At 36.2% G+C, this 18,840-nt stretch overlaps 1 protein-coding gene across 1 annotated transcript in view; it reads right to left on the minus strand.

Annotated features, from left to right (window-relative positions):
- COL28A1 (collagen type XXVIII alpha 1 chain) overlaps window positions 1–17,719 on the minus strand; it is a 62,064-nt gene extending 44,345 nt beyond the window's left edge. The window contains exons 1-11 of the mRNA XM_068674899.1: window positions 17,674–17,719; window positions 16,478–16,634; window positions 15,332–15,891; window positions 13,558–13,578; window positions 12,834–12,890; window positions 11,455–11,508; window positions 10,884–10,925; window positions 10,173–10,199; window positions 9,180–9,224; window positions 5,103–5,147; window positions 4,405–4,458 (exon numbers count right to left, since the gene is read on the minus strand). Coding sequence (XP_068531000.1) covers window positions 4,405–4,458; window positions 5,103–5,147; window positions 9,180–9,224; window positions 10,173–10,199; window positions 10,884–10,925; window positions 11,455–11,508; window positions 12,834–12,890; window positions 13,558–13,578; window positions 15,332–15,891; window positions 16,478–16,610 — 1,038 coding nt within the window. The 5' untranslated portion in view covers window positions 16,611–16,634; window positions 17,674–17,719. The remainder of the gene's footprint in view (window positions 1–4,404; window positions 4,459–5,102; window positions 5,148–9,179; window positions 9,225–10,172; window positions 10,200–10,883; window positions 10,926–11,454; window positions 11,509–12,833; window positions 12,891–13,557; window positions 13,579–15,331; window positions 15,892–16,477; window positions 16,635–17,673) is intronic.
- Between the last annotated feature and the right edge of the window lie 1,121 nt (window positions 17,720–18,840).

Here is an 18,840-nt window from a genome sequence, read left to right on the forward strand (position 1 = left end):
GATCCGCACATTTTATGTTTTCAACCCCAATGAGATACTTTAGCTTTTGCAAAAAAAACAGCAAAAACTCAGGACTGAGAAGTTTGCTTGATCAAAATAAATGGCATTACATTCATTCTTAGAGTTCAGAATTCACTCTTAGAATTCACTCTTAGAGTAGCAGAATATAACAATGTAATATAGGAGGTGATAAATAAATCCGATGAAAGTAAATGCTGTAGCCAGCTACAATGCTATTTTCCTGTATTAGCCAATGCAGATAAGAGATATGTAGAAGTACTTAAATCACACAAAGCAGACTACTAGAACATTGGAAGTGAGATGGGATTGTCTTTGGATAATGCTTATGGACATTGGTGCTTAGGGCAAAATATATCACATTTACAGAGCCAGTAAATGTTTTGTTTCCATCTACAGAGAATACTAACTTTACCTCCTGTGTCCCCTTACAAAAGCCTATGCCTTCCTGTAATAACTTCAACGTGATCTTCGAGAAGCTAGCCTAGCAAAAGCAAACACTACTGATTTAATCAACAAACCATCTGTTAACAAGCCATCTAGCCAGCTCCTGGCAATCCAGGCAGCAATATAGGATATTACTGGAGCAGAACCACGCACAGCATGGCTTTTCTCTTTGCTGACCTTATATTTCTAGTACTTTTAATCCTTCTGTAAATGAGATCGTGTCTTTTCTTTGTTTCTTTGTTTGTCTTTGGGAAACTGTTGTTTGCATCAGCCAGCAAAATCGTAGTGTAGGCCAACTATGCTTTCATAGTGAGACAAGGAACAGAATCAGTTCTTTACTCTTACAAGCTGCAGTATGACAAGAGTCAAAAATGTGTTTACCACAGGTAAAGGTTATAAATCAAAGTTCTGCAATTTAATTAATTGGGTGTGGCAACTTCAAAAGAACTACAAAAGCTTTTTCTTTTCTTTTCTTTTCTTTTCTTTTCTTTTCTTTTCTTTTCTTTTCTTTTCTTTTCTTTTCTTTTCTTTTCTTTTCTTTTCTTTTCTTTTCTTTTCTTTTCTTTTCTTTTCTTTTCTTTTCTTTTCTTAAATTTTTATTTATATGTTCTATAGCTGGATAGAGTATGTAATATGCTTTGATGCAAGTTTTTGTTTCATGTTGGAATGTCAATACAAGAAAAAAAAAAAAAAAAAAAACCTACAACAGGGAACAGGCCCAAAATGACTGATTTATAAGGCAAGAAATACAGAGTGAAATTAGCCAGTTCCCAATTCCTAACTAGTAGTGAAATTTCCTGCTCCTCTCTAATGTTTTTCTTTTAAAATGATTGTGTTTTATACTGAGTTGTAAGTTTCCTCTTATCATTTAAGTTCAACATTTGGTTAAATATAAATATATTTAGTCAGGGAAATTAATAACAATATGTCATAAGGAAAAGATGAGTTAACGTATTATTATTTATATAGAAGCAGAGTTTAAATTTGTCATTTTAAATCTCCCAGCATCTTTATGGAAAAATTTTATATCGTAATAAAACTATTTAGATTTATTTGAGATGCTATAACTTTGCAGACGTGCAAATAGAGAAAGCTTTTTAAAATTTTGCTTAATAGCAAAAGCTGGTTTTAGTTAATATCACACTGAGCTGTGTTTTATGCAGGATATAGGCTGCTCTACAATTCATATATGAACCTTGAAAAGAAGGCAAAAGTAAGGTGACACAGTTTAGTTTTGTAATAAAGAGGTTATTACAGATAAGGGCTGAATTGCAAAGTGCATCAGAAAGACTTTCAGAGATTAAAGATGTGGTTCAGCTCCATATGAACACCCCTAAACTTTGGTGTCTACATGGAAACAGGCTACAAGTGGAAAGCTGTTCAATGCAAGCTGTGGGACTTTGCAAACAATTCAGCTGAGCCCTGGCAACACAATAAGGCAGTATCATATTGTGCAAACAGCAAGAATTATACCCTGACAGATTAGGCAGCATTTTAAGAGAGAATAAGAGAATGCAGATGGATGAAAAAGGAAGTAAATAATGAAAAGTTCCTTCCAGTAATTTCTTGGATGATGTTTCTGGACTCTATGCTGCATTGCTTCAGACATATCACATTTAAGCAAATAAATTAAAGTTGCAATACCAGCAACCCTCTCCTGCTGATGGCTGCCAGAGCCAGCAGCACAGATGACACCACCATCCCCAACTGTCTGCAACCCGGCACTGCAAAGCAGAAGGGGTATGGCACTGCATCACGGCCAGGGATGCACTGAACTGGCCAGATATTTGAGTGAACTGTAGACTTCACAAATGAGACCCAAAACATCTGCAGGCTGAACTTGGTCTGGAGTTTATATTTTGAGGAACTGACTCTCTCCTTTCAAACATCAACATGGCCCACCAACAATGAATATAAATGTTCAGCAGTGGTGTTCTGCATTATGTCATATTGATACTGATGCCATGAAACTGCCTTCAGCTCTGCTAAACCAGACTGAAGGCACTAGCTCAGCTCAATAAGCAGAAAGTATTAACATGGAAAGGCCACGGGTACAAGGAAGGGCACTAAGAATAGTCTTATTTATTTTATATGAGACAGTTATAAATAACTGCTACTTTTCAGATATATTGTATTATGTGTCATGAAAACTAATTTTAAAAGAGCAATTGACTAATCTTTCTGTAAGGACAAAAGATATTGGAAAGATCACTATGTGTCTGAACCAAAAAAGGCCTTGACCTTTACCAGCTGAATGGGTGTTTATTAAGCTATGAAGAACTACTGATTATCTGAAAAATTTTTCACTCATCTCAGATAAGCTCCAAAATGCCAAAGGTTGGCTTTGGCACTAGGTAGGGTCGACAGATAACCTCTAAACATACCTATGTTTCTTCTATATTCTTTAGCTTTTAGTGTAATTACATAAGTGCAATTAAACTTGTCTGAGAGTGTTTTTATTATCATAGATGTCTGAGCCTGAAAAACCTTGGCTAGAGATCTTAGTCAGCAAGTTGCTGAGTTGGAAGCTGAAAAACAAGGAAACTTTTCCATAATGAAAATCTGCAGAAAAAATGAAAAGAGGCCATAAATATTGCACCCAGTTAGAAGAATTATAGAGAGCCAGCTTCAGGTATTTTACAGATAGGTAAGTGTATAAAAAGACTGACAGAACAACAAATAACATACAACAAATATGGTTTAGTGTATAACAAAAGTATCTAGAGTACTATCTTGGACTCATCAGTGTGAAATGACAGATAAAAAAATTACTGTCATTTGCCATGCTGAAATTAAAGAGAGGCATGACTTTTCCACCACATTCATGAATAGCTTCTTTCAGACCCTTTATCCTCTTTCTTTCCTCACTTCTGAAATATTCTGTAGCAATTTTCCTAATCAAGCATTTTGTGAAAAGATAAAGACACAAGAAGTATGAAAAAGCACTTGTCAGGAAGAGGAAAATCATGGTGGATGCCAGTATTTCAACCTTTTTACCATAAATATTTCCCACATCTAATTTTATTTCTGTGAATCTTCAAATTAACTTGTTGCCTAAGAAACAAAACACGAATGTATAAATGTTGCATCCTTGGCAAATTGTTCTATGTGAATTCAGTTGCCTGGTAAAACTTAGATATGGCATTCTATTATTCGTGCAGTAGTAAAATGTCCTTGTCATTAGACCCCATATTTTCAAACTGATACATAAAAGATCTTTCTGTACCGAACAATGACATTAATAGCTGTCCTATGGGCAAGATAACTATTCACATAAAGCAATTTGCCAAAGGTTTGAAAATCAGAAGACTGCCTAAATTAATCAGATACCTTATCCAATTGGTTTTGCTTGACAAGCTGTAGTCATTATCTCCAAATTATCTATTTTCAATATAACCAAGGTATTAATCATCACCAAATCTTACACCCCTGCCAATTTTAAAGTTGTCCTGAACTTGTACAGTATATAAGTAGTATAAAAAATGACTTTAGAAACTCCATCTCAATATTTTATAACCACCATCTAAAATCACTTAACAATGTTTAAGCACAAAGCATCAGAGATATTCCAGAAAAAACTTCCCACATGATGGCAGAAGCAAAGACATATTCAGATCGTTTAAATTCCAAATTCAGTTGCTGTGGCTCTAGGTCCCAAGTAGCACCCGACTGTGGCCCTACAAAATGCTCTCCCAAGCTCTGATGGCTGGGCTCGAGGACCCAGGTGGAACATAGGCTGTATGTCCCAATGAGACAAGGCCTAAATACCATGATGACACTACTGTGCACAGTGCAGGTGATCTATGTAATTTTTGTGCAAGGGACACCACTAAAAAAAAACTACTGAGGAGAAAAGATAGCACAGTATAAAGATCCCATGCAGATTTTCTGCATCCTCTCTCCTTATATAACATCTACACACACATGACTACATCTTACCTTGCTGCCTTGAATGCCCTTCAGGCCTGGCTCACCTGGAGGTCCACTGACACCCTACACAAAAGTCAAAGTAGAGAATGAGTTTCCTTTGAAGATGTATGTGATGTTTCTCTTGAATTTGGCCTGAACAGGATACAGTACAATGTAGCACAATGCTAAGGTCTGCTTCATATTCTGTAAAGTGTCCGGCATGCTGGAACTGTATTGTTAATATTCAATAACCAATGCTGTCAGAAAAAGGTATCTTACTACTCCATACAAATTGCATCATTTTTCTTACTCTTTTCCCAGGTTTTTAATTAATCATATCAGATTTTAGTCTCTCCAACAAAATTCTATCTCTCTGGCTGCCTTGTATTTCAGGAAGACCATGTTCAAGTTTCCAAGAAACATATATGATGAGAGGAATTTAACATGTTAGGGTATGTATGGGCATGATTTTACACTAAGGGCAAAAGGAGAGTTCTGCAGCTGGAAAGCCCAAATGCACAATTCACCTCTGAGAAGCTTCAAGCAGCAGCAGCCAAGAACTTTTCTTTGAAAATTATTTTTGAATGTCAAAATTTGCCAGACTCTGCCATCTTGGTGCCTCAGGCACCAAACATACTGCTCTCCACAGAATTGTCAGGTTTTATGTAGAATAGACTTACAGAAAATAATGTTTTTTCTTTCTATTTGATATCTTTTAGTTCCCTTACCTGAGGTCCCCGAGGTCCCCTTGGGCCAAAAGGACCTTCCAATCCCTAAGAAAAAATAAGATTCAATTATCCTATTAAAAAGAAGTTGCAATTACCTGCTACAAAGTATTGAAAACTGCACTGCACATGTATTGACCCATCTCTCTCTCTCTGTTCAAGCATTTTCTAAGGAGTCTGTTTTTTCTCCACAATACTGCTGTTCTCCTTCTGTATTCCGTATTGTTGGTTACACTCCATTTTCAATAATTGGCTAAAATACTTCCAGAACAAACATTGTGGATGGCTACTTAACATCTTAGCTATTTGGTTAACTGGTTGTTCTTTGCCACAGGTCTTGAAATTCTATTTCTACCAGTATATTAGATACAGAATTATTATTAAAAAATAAATAAATAAATAAATAAATAAATAAATAAAGTGCTTATAACAAAGTAACTTCAGCTAATGTTGTCTCAGTCACCTAAACTGTAGCAGGGTAGAATCACACTAATAGTTTGCAAAAATCATTTTAAAATTCCATATTTAATTATTCCATCAGCTGTTATTTCTCCATTTAAAGAGCTGTTAACAGCTACTGCTAATGCGGATAGCTCACAAATCCTTTTGCTGCACTTTTTTTCTTCAGTCACCACAATGCTTTTTCTATGTGATTTCACTTCCAGTTGACTCAGTACTCAGATATAATTTTTCTAAAGAAAGAATAGTTTTCAGCAGATGCGGTACATGTCTTTTCTTTCTTTTAATTAGTAATATCTCTGAGTACAGAGGCATCGGCAGGCTGTTGCACTTTTCATAGAGTATTCTAAACCTCTAATAGCCCTAGCAAATTTGTCAGTGACATCTATGAAATCAAACTCCCTCTACTATCTTCATGTACAGATTCAGAAGTTCTAACAATTCTGTACTCCCAGGCATTAGCTCCCAGGCGGAGTGCCAACTGTCAGAGAGCAGACAACCCCGCTTAGTTCTTGCTCATTTTACAAAAACTACACAAGCAATAGATGGCACAAACAACAACATTTTGATGTCATGATACCTACTTTTGGTAGAATACAAACATATGATTGGAGGCAGTTTTGATTTCAAAGCTGAACACAAACTTTCCAAATTTCAAGCTTTATCAGCTTTTAAAGAAACTGAGACTGATGGCATCAAAGCCTCTGCTAGAGTCAGTTTGATTTGTGGGACTGGAAATCTAGTGGTAGGGAGAATGGAACATTTTCAAATCAGACAGTGCTGCCAATTATGCTTCAATACCCATCTCTGCAGTTAAAGGTTCAGTTCAGGATACTGAAGCTATGCTTCACACATTTGGGCACGTCCATTCTGTTTCTGGTGATTATGCCTGACATAGATTACTTTCATAAAAAGGAAAAAGGGAAGAAAAAGATAAAAAAAAGAATCATTATGTTCTATCTTCTGCTTTTTGTAATGTGAAGCTGGGAATTCTGGAAGTGACTATAATTCTCATTTGTTCACTAAATTCTTGAAGTCCATAATCCATTTTAATATCTGATCCTCTACAGATGTCAAACTTTTTTTTTTTTTCTTTTCTGTCCTCAACAGAAATGAAACAAGCAAATTTCCAGCAGCCCTGGCATATGGTTTCTACATACAGATTTTTGGCTGATTAGATTATGTTCTTTGCCAGTTTCTGAACAGCATCCTTTTATCCCCTTTCCAGGGAACTATAGGCCTGTCAGTTTGACCTCAGTGCCAGGGAAGCTCATGGAGCAGATTGTCTTGAGAGTCATCACGCGGCACTTGCAGGGCAAGCAGGCGATCAGGCCCAGTCAGCATGGGTTTATGAAAGGCAGGTCCTGCTTGACAAACCTGATCTCCTTCTATGACAAAGTGACGCGCTTGGTGGATGAGGGAAAGGCTGTGGATGTGGTCTACCTTGACTTCAGCAAGGCTTTTGACACCGTCTCCCACAGCATTCTCCTCAAGAAACTGGCTGCTCTTGGCTTGGACTGGCGCACGCTTCGTTGGGTTAGAAACTGGCTGGATAGCCGGGCCCAAAGAGTCGTGGTGAATGGAGTCAAATCAGCTGGAGGCCGGTCACTAGTGGCGTTCCCTAGGGCTCGGTACTGGGGCCAGTCCTCTTTAATATCTTCATCGATGATCTGGATGAGGGCATTGAGTGCACCCTCAGTAAGTTCGCAGATGACACCAAGTAAGGTGCGTGTGTCGATCTGCTCGAGGGCAGGAAGGCTCTGCAGGAGGATCTGGATAGGCTGCACCGATGGGCTGAGGTCAACTGCATGAAGTTCAACAAGGCCAAGTGCCAGGTCCTCCACCTGGGGCACAACAACCCCAAGCAGAGCTAGAGACTGGGAGGGGAATGGTTGGAAAGCTGCCTGGCGGAGAAGGACCTGGGAGTATTGGTGGATAGTTGGCTGAATACAAGCCAGCAGTGTGCTCAGGTGGCCAAGAAGGCCAAGAGCATCCTGGCTTGTATAAGAAGCAGTGTGACCAGCAGGGCTAGGGAAGTGATCATCCCCCTGTACTCGGCTCTGGTGAGGCCGCACCTTGAGTACTGTGTTCAGTTTCGGGCCCCTGGCAACAAGAAGGACATCGAGGTGCTTGAAAGAGTCCAGGGAAGGGTGACAAAGCTGGTGAGGGGTCTGGAGAACAAGTCCTACAGGGAGCGGCTGAGGGAGCTGGGTTTGTTCAGCCTGGAGAAAAGGAGGCTCAGGGGTGACCTTATTGCTCTCTACAGATACCTTAAAGGAGGCTGTAGTGAGGTGGGGGTTGGTCTGTTCTCCCACGTGCCTGGTGACAGGACGAGGGGGAATGGGCTTAAGTTGCGCCAGGGGAGGTTTAGGTTGGATGTTAGGAAGAACTTCTTTACTGAAAGCGTTGTTAGACATTGGAACAGGCTGCCCAGGGAGGTGGTGGAGTCACCATCCCTGGAGGTCTTTAAAAGATATTTAGATGTAAAGCTTAGGGATATGGTTTAGTGGAGGACTGTTAGTGTTAGGTCAGAGGTTGGACTCGATGATCTTGAGGTCTCTTCCAGATTCTGTGATCTTAGTAGGCATTTCACATAACCCCATGCTATTTCTCACATTTTCTCTGGATAAAAGAATTTAAGAATTTATGATATTTTTTATTCTTCTAAGAAATGCAACTCTTGCATATTCTTAATAGATATTTCAGCCTTTTCTGACTCACTTGCTGACATTTTGTATCCCAGTACCTCACAACATTTTTGTATTCCAGTACCTCACAACATTTTTTCAATTTTTATTAGTACAATTTATTATTTTCTTTGCAGCAAATACTGCTGCTTTAGATAAAGCCTAAAGCCTATCTGAAATGCATCATCAAATAGCAGGTGCCAGGAACAGCAAGCATTTCAAGGTGGTCTTTGATAATGACAATCATAATGTGGATGCTAAAACTGAAGAAATGATTTGACAGAACAATCAATTCTTAGCAGGTTGGTAGTACTTTATAATGCTAAACAAAATTCAGTAATTTTGCAGTACTTGCATAAGCCTCTTTCCATGAACTCAACATACGCGATTATCCCTATCAGGACTTCACCATCTTTCCATCTTTTCACTGTAAAATCCCAGTTAAATCTACGTTCACCTGTATGAATTCTGCACTTCAGGTTAAAAGAAGAGAAACAGATAAAACTCTAAATACATATCTGCACAGAAGGGCTAGCAGCATTCTCCTTAAAGTTGTTCAGGTTGTTAAAGAACCCTTTTCCTCTGTAATATAATTTTATACACTTGCATTAAAATTTACATTTTAAGGAAAAAAAAATCTGTTTAACTCAGTGACACCCTCACAGTCCTTTGTAAGTAGAGTTTGGCAACAGTTACGGAACTACATTTCTTCTGCAAAATGGAAAAAAAAAAAAAAACAAAAAAACAGAATATAGTGAATTGGAGGTTCAGTTTCTGTGAACAATATTTTTAGTGTGAATATACCTCTACAACCAGGGAATTATATGATGTTCAATTTTTACAGTAATCTTTATGAGCTATGTTTATGAGTATGCCACATGATTTTCTAATATCTCCATCTGTGTGCAACAGTTTAAATAAAAATTGTACTTACTCTTTCGCCTTTTATTCCTGGGGATCCACATTCCCCTCTTTCACCCTTTAAAAGAAATCAATAGGTCAGCAGCTAAACAAGATGTCTTGATTACATTGAAGGCATTTAGGACTGTGCAAGCAGTTCAATAGCAAAAGAGGTTTAGTAGATTTTGAGGACCTGAGAGTTGCATCTTTAGATGCAACTGTGAAAGATATGGTGTGCTGTACTTTTTCTTCCTGAAAATACCAACAAAATTTCCAACCTACATAGAAAAAGGGTAATATATTAAAATCTAGTAAATTTTTCTGTATTTTCCACCTTGCTGTGCTGCCTCCAGAGAGCCTGTCTATATATTGTAATTTCATTATTGTGATGTTCAAGATTTTCCTGAGTAACAATTACGGGATTGTATGAATGGAATGAAGAAATAGAATTACTTGTCAAAATGGGATATCTCCATTTCTCTACTGGCTATGGTGGTCAAGATTGCTGTGATAATTTTGGCTTTGGCATTAGGCAACTCACTGAACTATATAATTTTTTTAGCTCCTTGGAGAGCCTATCTTGAGATTTGGTTTGGCCAAGCATTAGCTCTTTTGAGAGATAGTTAGCTTCCTTGTGGTAATTTTTTTAAAAGTTCCCAAGTGACACATCTTTTTATGTTTGTTATAAGCAATTTCACATTCTTTCTACTTAATTTGTTCTTTGATCCTCATCTTTCTTACTCTTCTGAGCAGCTTTATTTCTGGTCTTTGACATTTTTCATTTTATATTTAGATTGTATTTTAATCTTTTACTTTTTATGTATTTATTTTATGTATTTATGTAAATTCCAACAAGCCAGTATGCAAATTTAGGTAAATCACGTAAATGATGACTTTACTTCCAGTAATTGCACTGGGAGCTCTCATGACAAAAAGGTGAGACTGGCTTTTCTTTCCACTCTTTCTCATACACTGTCAACAAGTGACAATCCATTCTTACACTACTTCCATTCTATAAAAATCTTACCTTTTCACCCTTATAGCCAGGAGCTCCCTGTTTGAAAAAAATCAAAAAAGGGGGGAGAAAATCATAAAAGAGATTGCAAAAGCATAACACACTGTTAATTTAAATAGGAAAAAAAAAACTGTAAAGAATTATGTTTAAGTTTAACTACTCATGAAAATAAAATATCTCTCTGGAATACCTCATTTAACTTGTAATTACCTGAAAATTCAGAAATGTGTACTTTCTCCTCTTAACATTGGACATAAATGTGCCAGATTAGCAGTCTCTTATCAGATATATACTACCATTTAAAAAGGATTTTTAAACTGAACTGATCTTGCTTATGGAGTAGTGTTTCTCCTGAGAATCAACAAGAATTCAAGCTTAGAAGTATTAGATAACAGAAGCCAGAACAACCTATATGCTGTTAGTGATGACATCTTCTGCTCTATCTTCACAAAAATTATAATACAAGTCAATTCAAAATCACATAGCAAGAGAAGTTCCTTTTGTCAGTAGCATCCTAACTCGACATTTAAGCACATGGTTAGACTAAAGCAATTTTTAATGTGTTTTCCTCAGTATAGATGCTTCTCTAGACTAGAACTTAGTTTAGGTGTTCTAAATAGTTCAGTAAAGTGGATGTGGAAAACAAAAACAACTGTTTTCAGTTCAGTGGAGTTAAGCTGTGGTATTCTGTGATGTCACTGTGGTAACTGTGGTATCACATACCTCTTCACCTTTTTCTCCATGATCTCCTTTTTGAGCATCACCCTATTGGAAACAAAGGAATACAATTGAAATATATAGTGCTTTTCTATTTATTACTGTTACACTAAAACCTAGAACACTGTTTAAGGATCAGAAATTGCTTTTCCTACTTAGGAACATCCCACAGTCAAGAACACACAGTTCCCAAACACTAACACAGTCAACTACTGTCAGTAGATGACAGAAATCTCAGTCACCAAAGCAAGCTGCTCCATACAAGAGATTTGTGTACTGTCAGAAAGCCCTGTGGAGCTTAATGAACCTTCAGACAGATGCAGAGATCTCTGCTAATAGGGAAATACTTGAGATAGGCAGTGTTACTTGGTAGTAGTGTAGTTTCAATTTTTTCTTTCTGCCTCCTGAAGCAGCTAACTACAAATCTCTCATAGCAAAAGTCAATCTTTTAAATCACATTGTACCATACCTCTTCTTTGCTATTTTCACCTCTATGGTTTGGACGAAACGATTAGATAGAAATTTGTTTTGTTGCTTTTTGTTTGATCATGTGTTTGTTTATTTAAACTCTCTTTACCTTGTTTCCTTTTGGTCCAGGCTCACCTTTTTCCCCCCTGTTTCCAGCACTGCCCTGGAACAAAGCAGGAAAATATTATTACGATTGCACAGAAAGAATTCCTAGTTCCTCTAAGACTACAGCTTTGGAGCAGGCCACAATTATTCTGGAATAAGCTTAGATATAAATCCACACTGATTCAGGTATAGCACATGTGAGATTATTTTCACATAACTAAAAAAAATAAGGTAACTGTGATTTATTAATTAATTTATTTATTCATCCATGTTCAATGATAAATACATTTTTTACCTTCAACTTTAGCAAAACGGAGCCTTTCAAAGTCTAACCAGCAAGGTGTCACAGAAAACATAACACAGTTTCTCCTCCCCATTTTTTAGAGAGGTACCCATCACTGTCTGCTCACCTCTACTTCAAAAAAAAAAAAAAAAACACTGCATAGAACATCTTAGTGTTGATATTCAGCAGCTCTAAAATTAAAAAATTAGTAGATGCCCTTAGATCTGTTTGGAGGATCATGAAGGTGTGGAATGGAAAGCTTGGTGTATACATATACATATATATACTAATTTACATGTGTATATATATATATATACGTGTGTGTATTAAAATTATATATTATATCAGGTTACATCTAATCACTTTGCATAAAATACCTAAAAATTCCTGGATCTTAAATTATTGACTGGAAGAAGGGGTTTTAGTTCCAGGACATTATCTGGAGTCAAGAGACTGGATGATAGGCCCTGCTTTCATAACCTGCTACGGACGTTTGGTCAGTTGCTTTCGGTCCAGGGAGAAAGGCAAAACCATTTCTATGTACCTTGGCTGTCTGTGGGGGAGCTATTAAAGATAGAAAAGGGATCAGAGAGGTCACAGACTCAGAACTCTCACTTCTATGTTCTTTACCAGAGTCAAGAAACAGTTATGTGCTAAAGTGTTACAAGAGAAAAAAGAGTGTCAGAGACAGAGTTTTAGACTTTTCTTCACATATGCCACTACACTCAATCTTTTGAACTTTTATCCCTACACAGATAGAAACTGCTGGTAGGGTTTTAAGTTTCAAGAATTACTTCTTGATTTGGGATTCAAAATCATGCATACAATGTTTACCCAGTAATATAAATGTATTTCCAAGGCAGTATGTGATTATAGATTTATTTATTTATTTATTTATTTATTTATTTAAGCTATTAAAACATCAGTGGCCTCTCTGGAGATGTCAGTGATATGCTATGATACTTTACTTCTGCTTACTCTATATGCACAGCTAATGTCCTGCTTTTATAGACATAGTAACCCATTATAGTATCTTGAGCCACTGATCTCAATGACTAAAACATAAATTTCCAAGTTTTTTCAAGTGAATGCATACTTACAGAATCACCTTTGTCTCCTTTTATTCCCTTTTCACACACACAGTTCTTCTGCATACACTAAAAGGTTGATAGAAACATTAAGAACATTTTCAAATGTATTATCTCAAATTTCATAAGCAAAAAATCTGCTTTTGCCTGGTAGAGAACACGGTAGAAAACATAAAAATAAACAACATGCTAATAACTATCTCCTTTATAATCAACATTACACTTCTGTATAGCTCCACCAAAACTGTCTGTTTCAATCCCTTTATTTATTACTTTATTTATTTACTTTATTTATTACACAAACAAATAAATCACTTACTATTGTAACTACAAATATTTAAGGTTGCGTATACATAGTATACAGTGGTGTGAAATCTTATATAATTTTGGACAATTTTGACATTGTTATTTTTTTATAATGTGACAACTAATGAACTTTCGTGTGTTATACCAGTCTTACTCCACTTTGTTAGGAAGGGTTCTTTATGCTTTTAGGCCTTACTACTGATATTACCCACCAACAAACAGAAGTCGTAGATTTATCAGGAACAGGGGGGGAAGAAATGGATAAAAATGTAAATAAAAATCATGATAGAAACACTACTCAGGAAAGGAAGCGTGGTTATTCTTGCAGTACTGATGCATCACAGGAGAAGCAGAGATCAAGAGAAAAAGATAGACTGTGGTATTGATAAGAGTAATCAAGAGTAATACAAATAAAACTCAAAAAAACTACCTGCTTCTGAAGTAAGGCTTCCTGGAAAGAAAAAAATAATAATATTATTTCCATATAGACTTCATTTAACAGTGTAGTAATTTAACCACTTTTCCTCTCTAGTTTACAGACTTTGCAAGGTGAATGGTAAAGAAGGTGAACACCTTCAAGCATCATCCCTTTCTTACATTGTTAATTACCAGTCTATGGAACCAGTCACACAACAAATGATTCTGTGGTATGAGGAGGGGGTTGCTCCATCTGACCCACAATGATCAGAAAGCTAAATAGACAGCTAAATAGCCAATATTAAGAACCAAAGCTAAGAAGGGGAATATGAAATGACTAATGAGCTATGGAAGCTCTTACAAGGATAATATGTAGGGGAAGGAATCAATGTTTTTATCAGTGTTATACATGACATCAGTAACCTTTTAAAGTTTTAACATGTGCTCAGAGACATGCTCCATGTGCTGGGAAATACCCTACCCTTCAATTGTTATGACAGCAGCTGTGCTATTATTGTCCGAGCACACAACTCCTTGGAGAGCGTCTGGAAGAGGGAAGCTCCCGCAGTCCTGACTATTAATGTGACAGAGCCATACACCACAGAAACATTCCTCCCCACATTTCCAGAGATTTCTGGAAAGAGTTTTCATTTTCTAAATGTATAACTTCACAGGTACACACACGTCACAGGTATACAAGTGTAACAATATGAAATATTTTAGAAATGCCTTTTGCTACCTGTATCTGTGAGATCTCTAGCCATGTGCACAACCTAGCCACTTGTTTTCAAATATACCACCTAGCAAGTTTCTGTTTCCAGTTTTAAATTTTCCAAATCAGTTTTACCACCCCCAAGAGAATAACAAAAAAAAAGACATAAATTCTGTATTGACTATTCCCTTAATTGAATTCCCTATTGAATTTTCTAAAAAATATTTTCCTCCAAATTATCTTAATTTATTATGTGCAAACTCTTCTCTTACTCAAAAGTACTTTCTAGCATTTTAAAAACCAAGAGCTTCCTAGGCTACCCTAACACTTTGCACGTTAGTGCTTAAAAGCCAGAAGGATCATGTCCAGCTGCTATCTATCGTACTACAAAACTTTTGTTTCTCCTAAACTAAGAAGTTAATTAAGCAATATTCCTTACATTTTCTTATGTGTGCCTTATGTTGCAATAGAAGGGCAGAGAGCTAAGTGCCTTTAAATAAATAGAGTGGTAGATTTAGAGTATTTTGGAAATCTGATCCCACTGAAGACAATAATAAAAAATTCCTGTTGCTTCAGCAGACATTCTTGAACTGCAGTGGTGAAGGCACCTGTTTTTGACATATCCCAGTGACTTCAGTAGACAGACTTCAATACAATCTGTAAAGAGAAGTCTTCTCATTTGTCTTCAGGATCAGGATCATACTGCGTTTGTTTGTTACCTCTTATATCTGCCATGAAATTTGAAAGTTGATCAATCTGAGTCCAGAATTAATAGTTTTATCACTACTCTAAGTAGTGGAGTTACAAGCCTTGACTACAGTTAAACCAAATTGTCAATCTTAAGTTGCTTCTCAAGCCAATAGTTACTGACCTTCTTTGCTACCAACCATGGAACCCATCTCATGCAGACATCCCACACGGTGTTTAAAATCTTCCTGAAATCCCAAGCCTGAGGTCAGCTCTAGACCCCGTTTGACCTGCAAGTCTCTGCACTGAGTTCAGGACTTATCTATCAAAGTTAAATGAAATCTGCAATGGATACATATGGGACAAGATTACAATCAGCATTACTCACCAGCTCTGATGCTACATCATCTATCAGGTTATTATCATCCAGGCATAAGACTTGTCTAGAAGATGAATCACCAGATATCATACGCAATATTTCTTCTCGAACATTTTTCTTAGAAAGGCCAATGGTGAAAAAATGTATTCCAAGACTCCTAGCTGCTGCAGCTATACTCTGGACATTAGGGCTGTTGGGATGATCCACACCATCAGTCATCAAAAAAGCCACTTTTGCACTTCTTTTACGACCTTCAGTTTCAAGCAGCCGAGTGGCATTGGAAATTGCATAATAGGAGTAGGTTCCATGGCCAATGAAGCCCAGAGCCTTGATTTTCTCTTTAAAATTCTGCACATTTTTCCATGCTGTAAAGGGTTGATCAATGCTGACTGTGCTGCTGAACTGCATACTTGCTAGTCTGATACTGTACTTCTGAGATTTAACTGGTTTCATTTGGAAAATGTTGTCAGTTAAGTTTTGAATAAAATTCTTCTGTAAATTAAACAACTGGTTTTTGGCACTTTCTGAACTGTCCAAGATAAAGACTATATCAATTAGACACATATCACCTGTAATGAAACAAGAAAGTTTTATGAGTGATGGGCACACCTGCATGACAGATTTCAGATAATTCTCTGCAACAAACCCAATCCTAAAGCCATTTCCCAAATAATTCCCGTCTTTCCAGTAAAAAATCCAAGAAGAAACTTCGTTGTAAATGCCAAGAAAGTCTACTGAAGTCAAGTAATTTAATTTAATCTAATTTAATTCATTCTAGTATTATTAAAGATGTCTATAGACAAAGACATTCATAGCAGTATTATTAAAGGTCTATAGACAAAGACTTTCAGATTAGGGTCTTAATGGGATTGTTTCAGCATTTTAATTGATTTTGTATAATTTTTCCACACTGAATTTCTAATAGGCTACTTATCACTTATCTTAAAAGAGGTATGAATGTCCATGAAAATCATAGGTCCAAGTGGAGTGCCTGAACAAATAAATGCAGGATACACCACAGTTTTGAAGCCTGATAATCAAAATAAATCATATTTTATAAATGCATGTATAAATTTTCAATTACTAGTTAATTATCCTGAAATATGAGGAGGTATGCAATATGGTCCATCAGATAATTTAAGAAAATTGTTTTACCTTCATTGTTTTGCACAAGAGAATTAGATTTTTTTCCTTTCTTTCTGTTTTGCCCATATACTATTTGGTATGTTGTCATAGCCAGAAGTAAAAAGAAAAAGAAAGAATGTTTGTTCCACATAGTGACTTTCATCCCAAATTAGATGACTTTTCCTTCCTGTTATAAGAAAAATAAATAAATATCTGTGAATAATTCATTAATAGATAAAAATAAGTAAATACACATACTTTACAGACAGAATACAGATTTGTGGGAAGCACAATTCTAGAGGCAACATCTAAAAAACTATTATAAAAAGTCACGGGGAATGTGATTTAAGCCAAGCAGCCACTGCAATCCCAACTGTAGCTCACATGTATATTATAGCCTGTTTTACTGGAGAATAAATACAGGTGCAACACAGTGATCCTTTTTCTTTCTTAAAATTGTCAGTACTACCTTTACACCTCAGAAAGAAATATCTCAGAAAGAAAGGTAAAAGAAATTTGTATTAACTTATATTGCTTTTAACATATTCTGCTATTAAACTAATTATATGAAAATAGCAGAAATATTATAGAAAACATTGAATATAGTTTGTTTCTAAAAATCCTTAACTGTTAGTAATAAACAGAGCTGGGTGTTTTGGAATGAGATAAATTACCTAGGGCTGGAACACCAGTATGAACAATTTCTTATAAAAAACAATCGTTTAGTAGTGAAATTCAGTACATGAATGTATCATTAATATATAAGGCTGTAACAGAATTTGTGCAGTATTGTCTGTAAAGACAGTATGCTATTATGACAATATACACTAATAGAATCAATACTAGAATCTTTAAGTCAGTGATTCAACACATTTCTAGAGAAAATTGATATCTATTGAAATAAAAGATGCCTTTAATTCACAGTAATTAATATTAGAAATCATTAATAACAAATACAATATGTTACATTTAAAAGTATTTCCCAAATACCATCTCCAAATCCATAAAGCTGTTACATATACAGAATCCATCAGTGTAATCCTCTAAAAATATGAAAAGAATAACTTCATAAGTCTCTTACCTTCAAAGTCATTCAAAGAGCAAACTGTGGATTGAATAAGCTGTCAGTGTAGAAAATATCTCCAGCAGGTCATACTGGAAAGTATCTACTTTTTAAGAAAATAAAGAAATCTGTACATAGTCTACCCACTTGTAAATGGCTTTACCTTGCATCTAGATCCTTTATGGTCCATTATTCCTGTTTAGTTGGCCAATGTTTAAATGGGAACAGCCAGGCACTTAGCCAGTGCTATTTTGTTAAAGGCACAGTGTCAGTCTAGGAGCACGAGTGTTTTCCCATGTTACAAAACTAAACTTTTACATTAAAATACTTGCTTCTAAACAATTTGCATCTTTACCTATCACTTTGTCAGCCACATCTCTTCAGCTTCTCTACGTTAATGTCGCAGTACTGGCTAGATCACAGATGTGACATTAGTATATTGTCGCTTACATAATTTGGTTTGCAAACCTGCCAGGAGCATAAGCACACCTCAAAGGTGATAACTGCATTAGCAATTACAATAATAAAAGATGATTAAAAATATATATATATAGCTGAGCTGTTTTCCTCAGAATTTTTTTCTACTACTTAAACCCTCTTAAAGGATCAGATGCAGGCAGGACATACAAAAATAAGCTGTCATTTAGGTAACATGGGAAGGGAGCAAAAGTACTGTAAGAGAGGACTCAAAAAATAGCTGGTTCATTTCAATAAAGTGAAATACTGAGAAATCCTCATTTTTGATTTTTTGGTACAGTTAAAGACCCTAATATCAATGCATTTGAATGTCTTATAGGCTACTGTTTCTCCTAAATTTTCAACAGTTATTGCAATGTTCGATCTCTCTGACCATGGACCCTGAAGCAGGTTGTGTTTGACAAACTATTGCTTTTTTAAAACACTGTAGATGAACACATTTTCCTATTTCTTTTCAGTTCCCTTGTAGAAAACTGTATGAAAGCATGCTTGTTTTGCTTAAACAACAACAATGCAATATGCTAACTAGGATCTTCTAAGTAACCATAGTCCATTTCCTGCTGATTTTATTAAAATTTCAATGAAGGATCTCTTGGGAAAAGAACACAAGAGGGGGAGATCACTGACCAGTGAGCACAAAAAAGTCTCTGCCTTCATTCAGGCTAGTAGAAGCACAATTCAGGAATGGCTTGGAGATGATCAAGGAGATGCAGCACCTTGCCTGCAAAGAAAGGCTGAGGGAGCTGGGGCTGTTCAGCCTAAAGAGAAGGCTGTGGGGTGACTTCATTGCAGATTTTCAGTACTTATAGGCGACTCTTTGCTCAGTCAGATAATGACAGGATGAGGTGGAATG

Source organism: Anas acuta, chromosome 2 (assembly GCF_963932015.1).
Source record: "Anas acuta chromosome 2, bAnaAcu1.1, whole genome shotgun sequence".
Taxonomy (NCBI): Eukaryota; Metazoa; Chordata; class Aves; order Anseriformes; family Anatidae; genus Anas; species Anas acuta.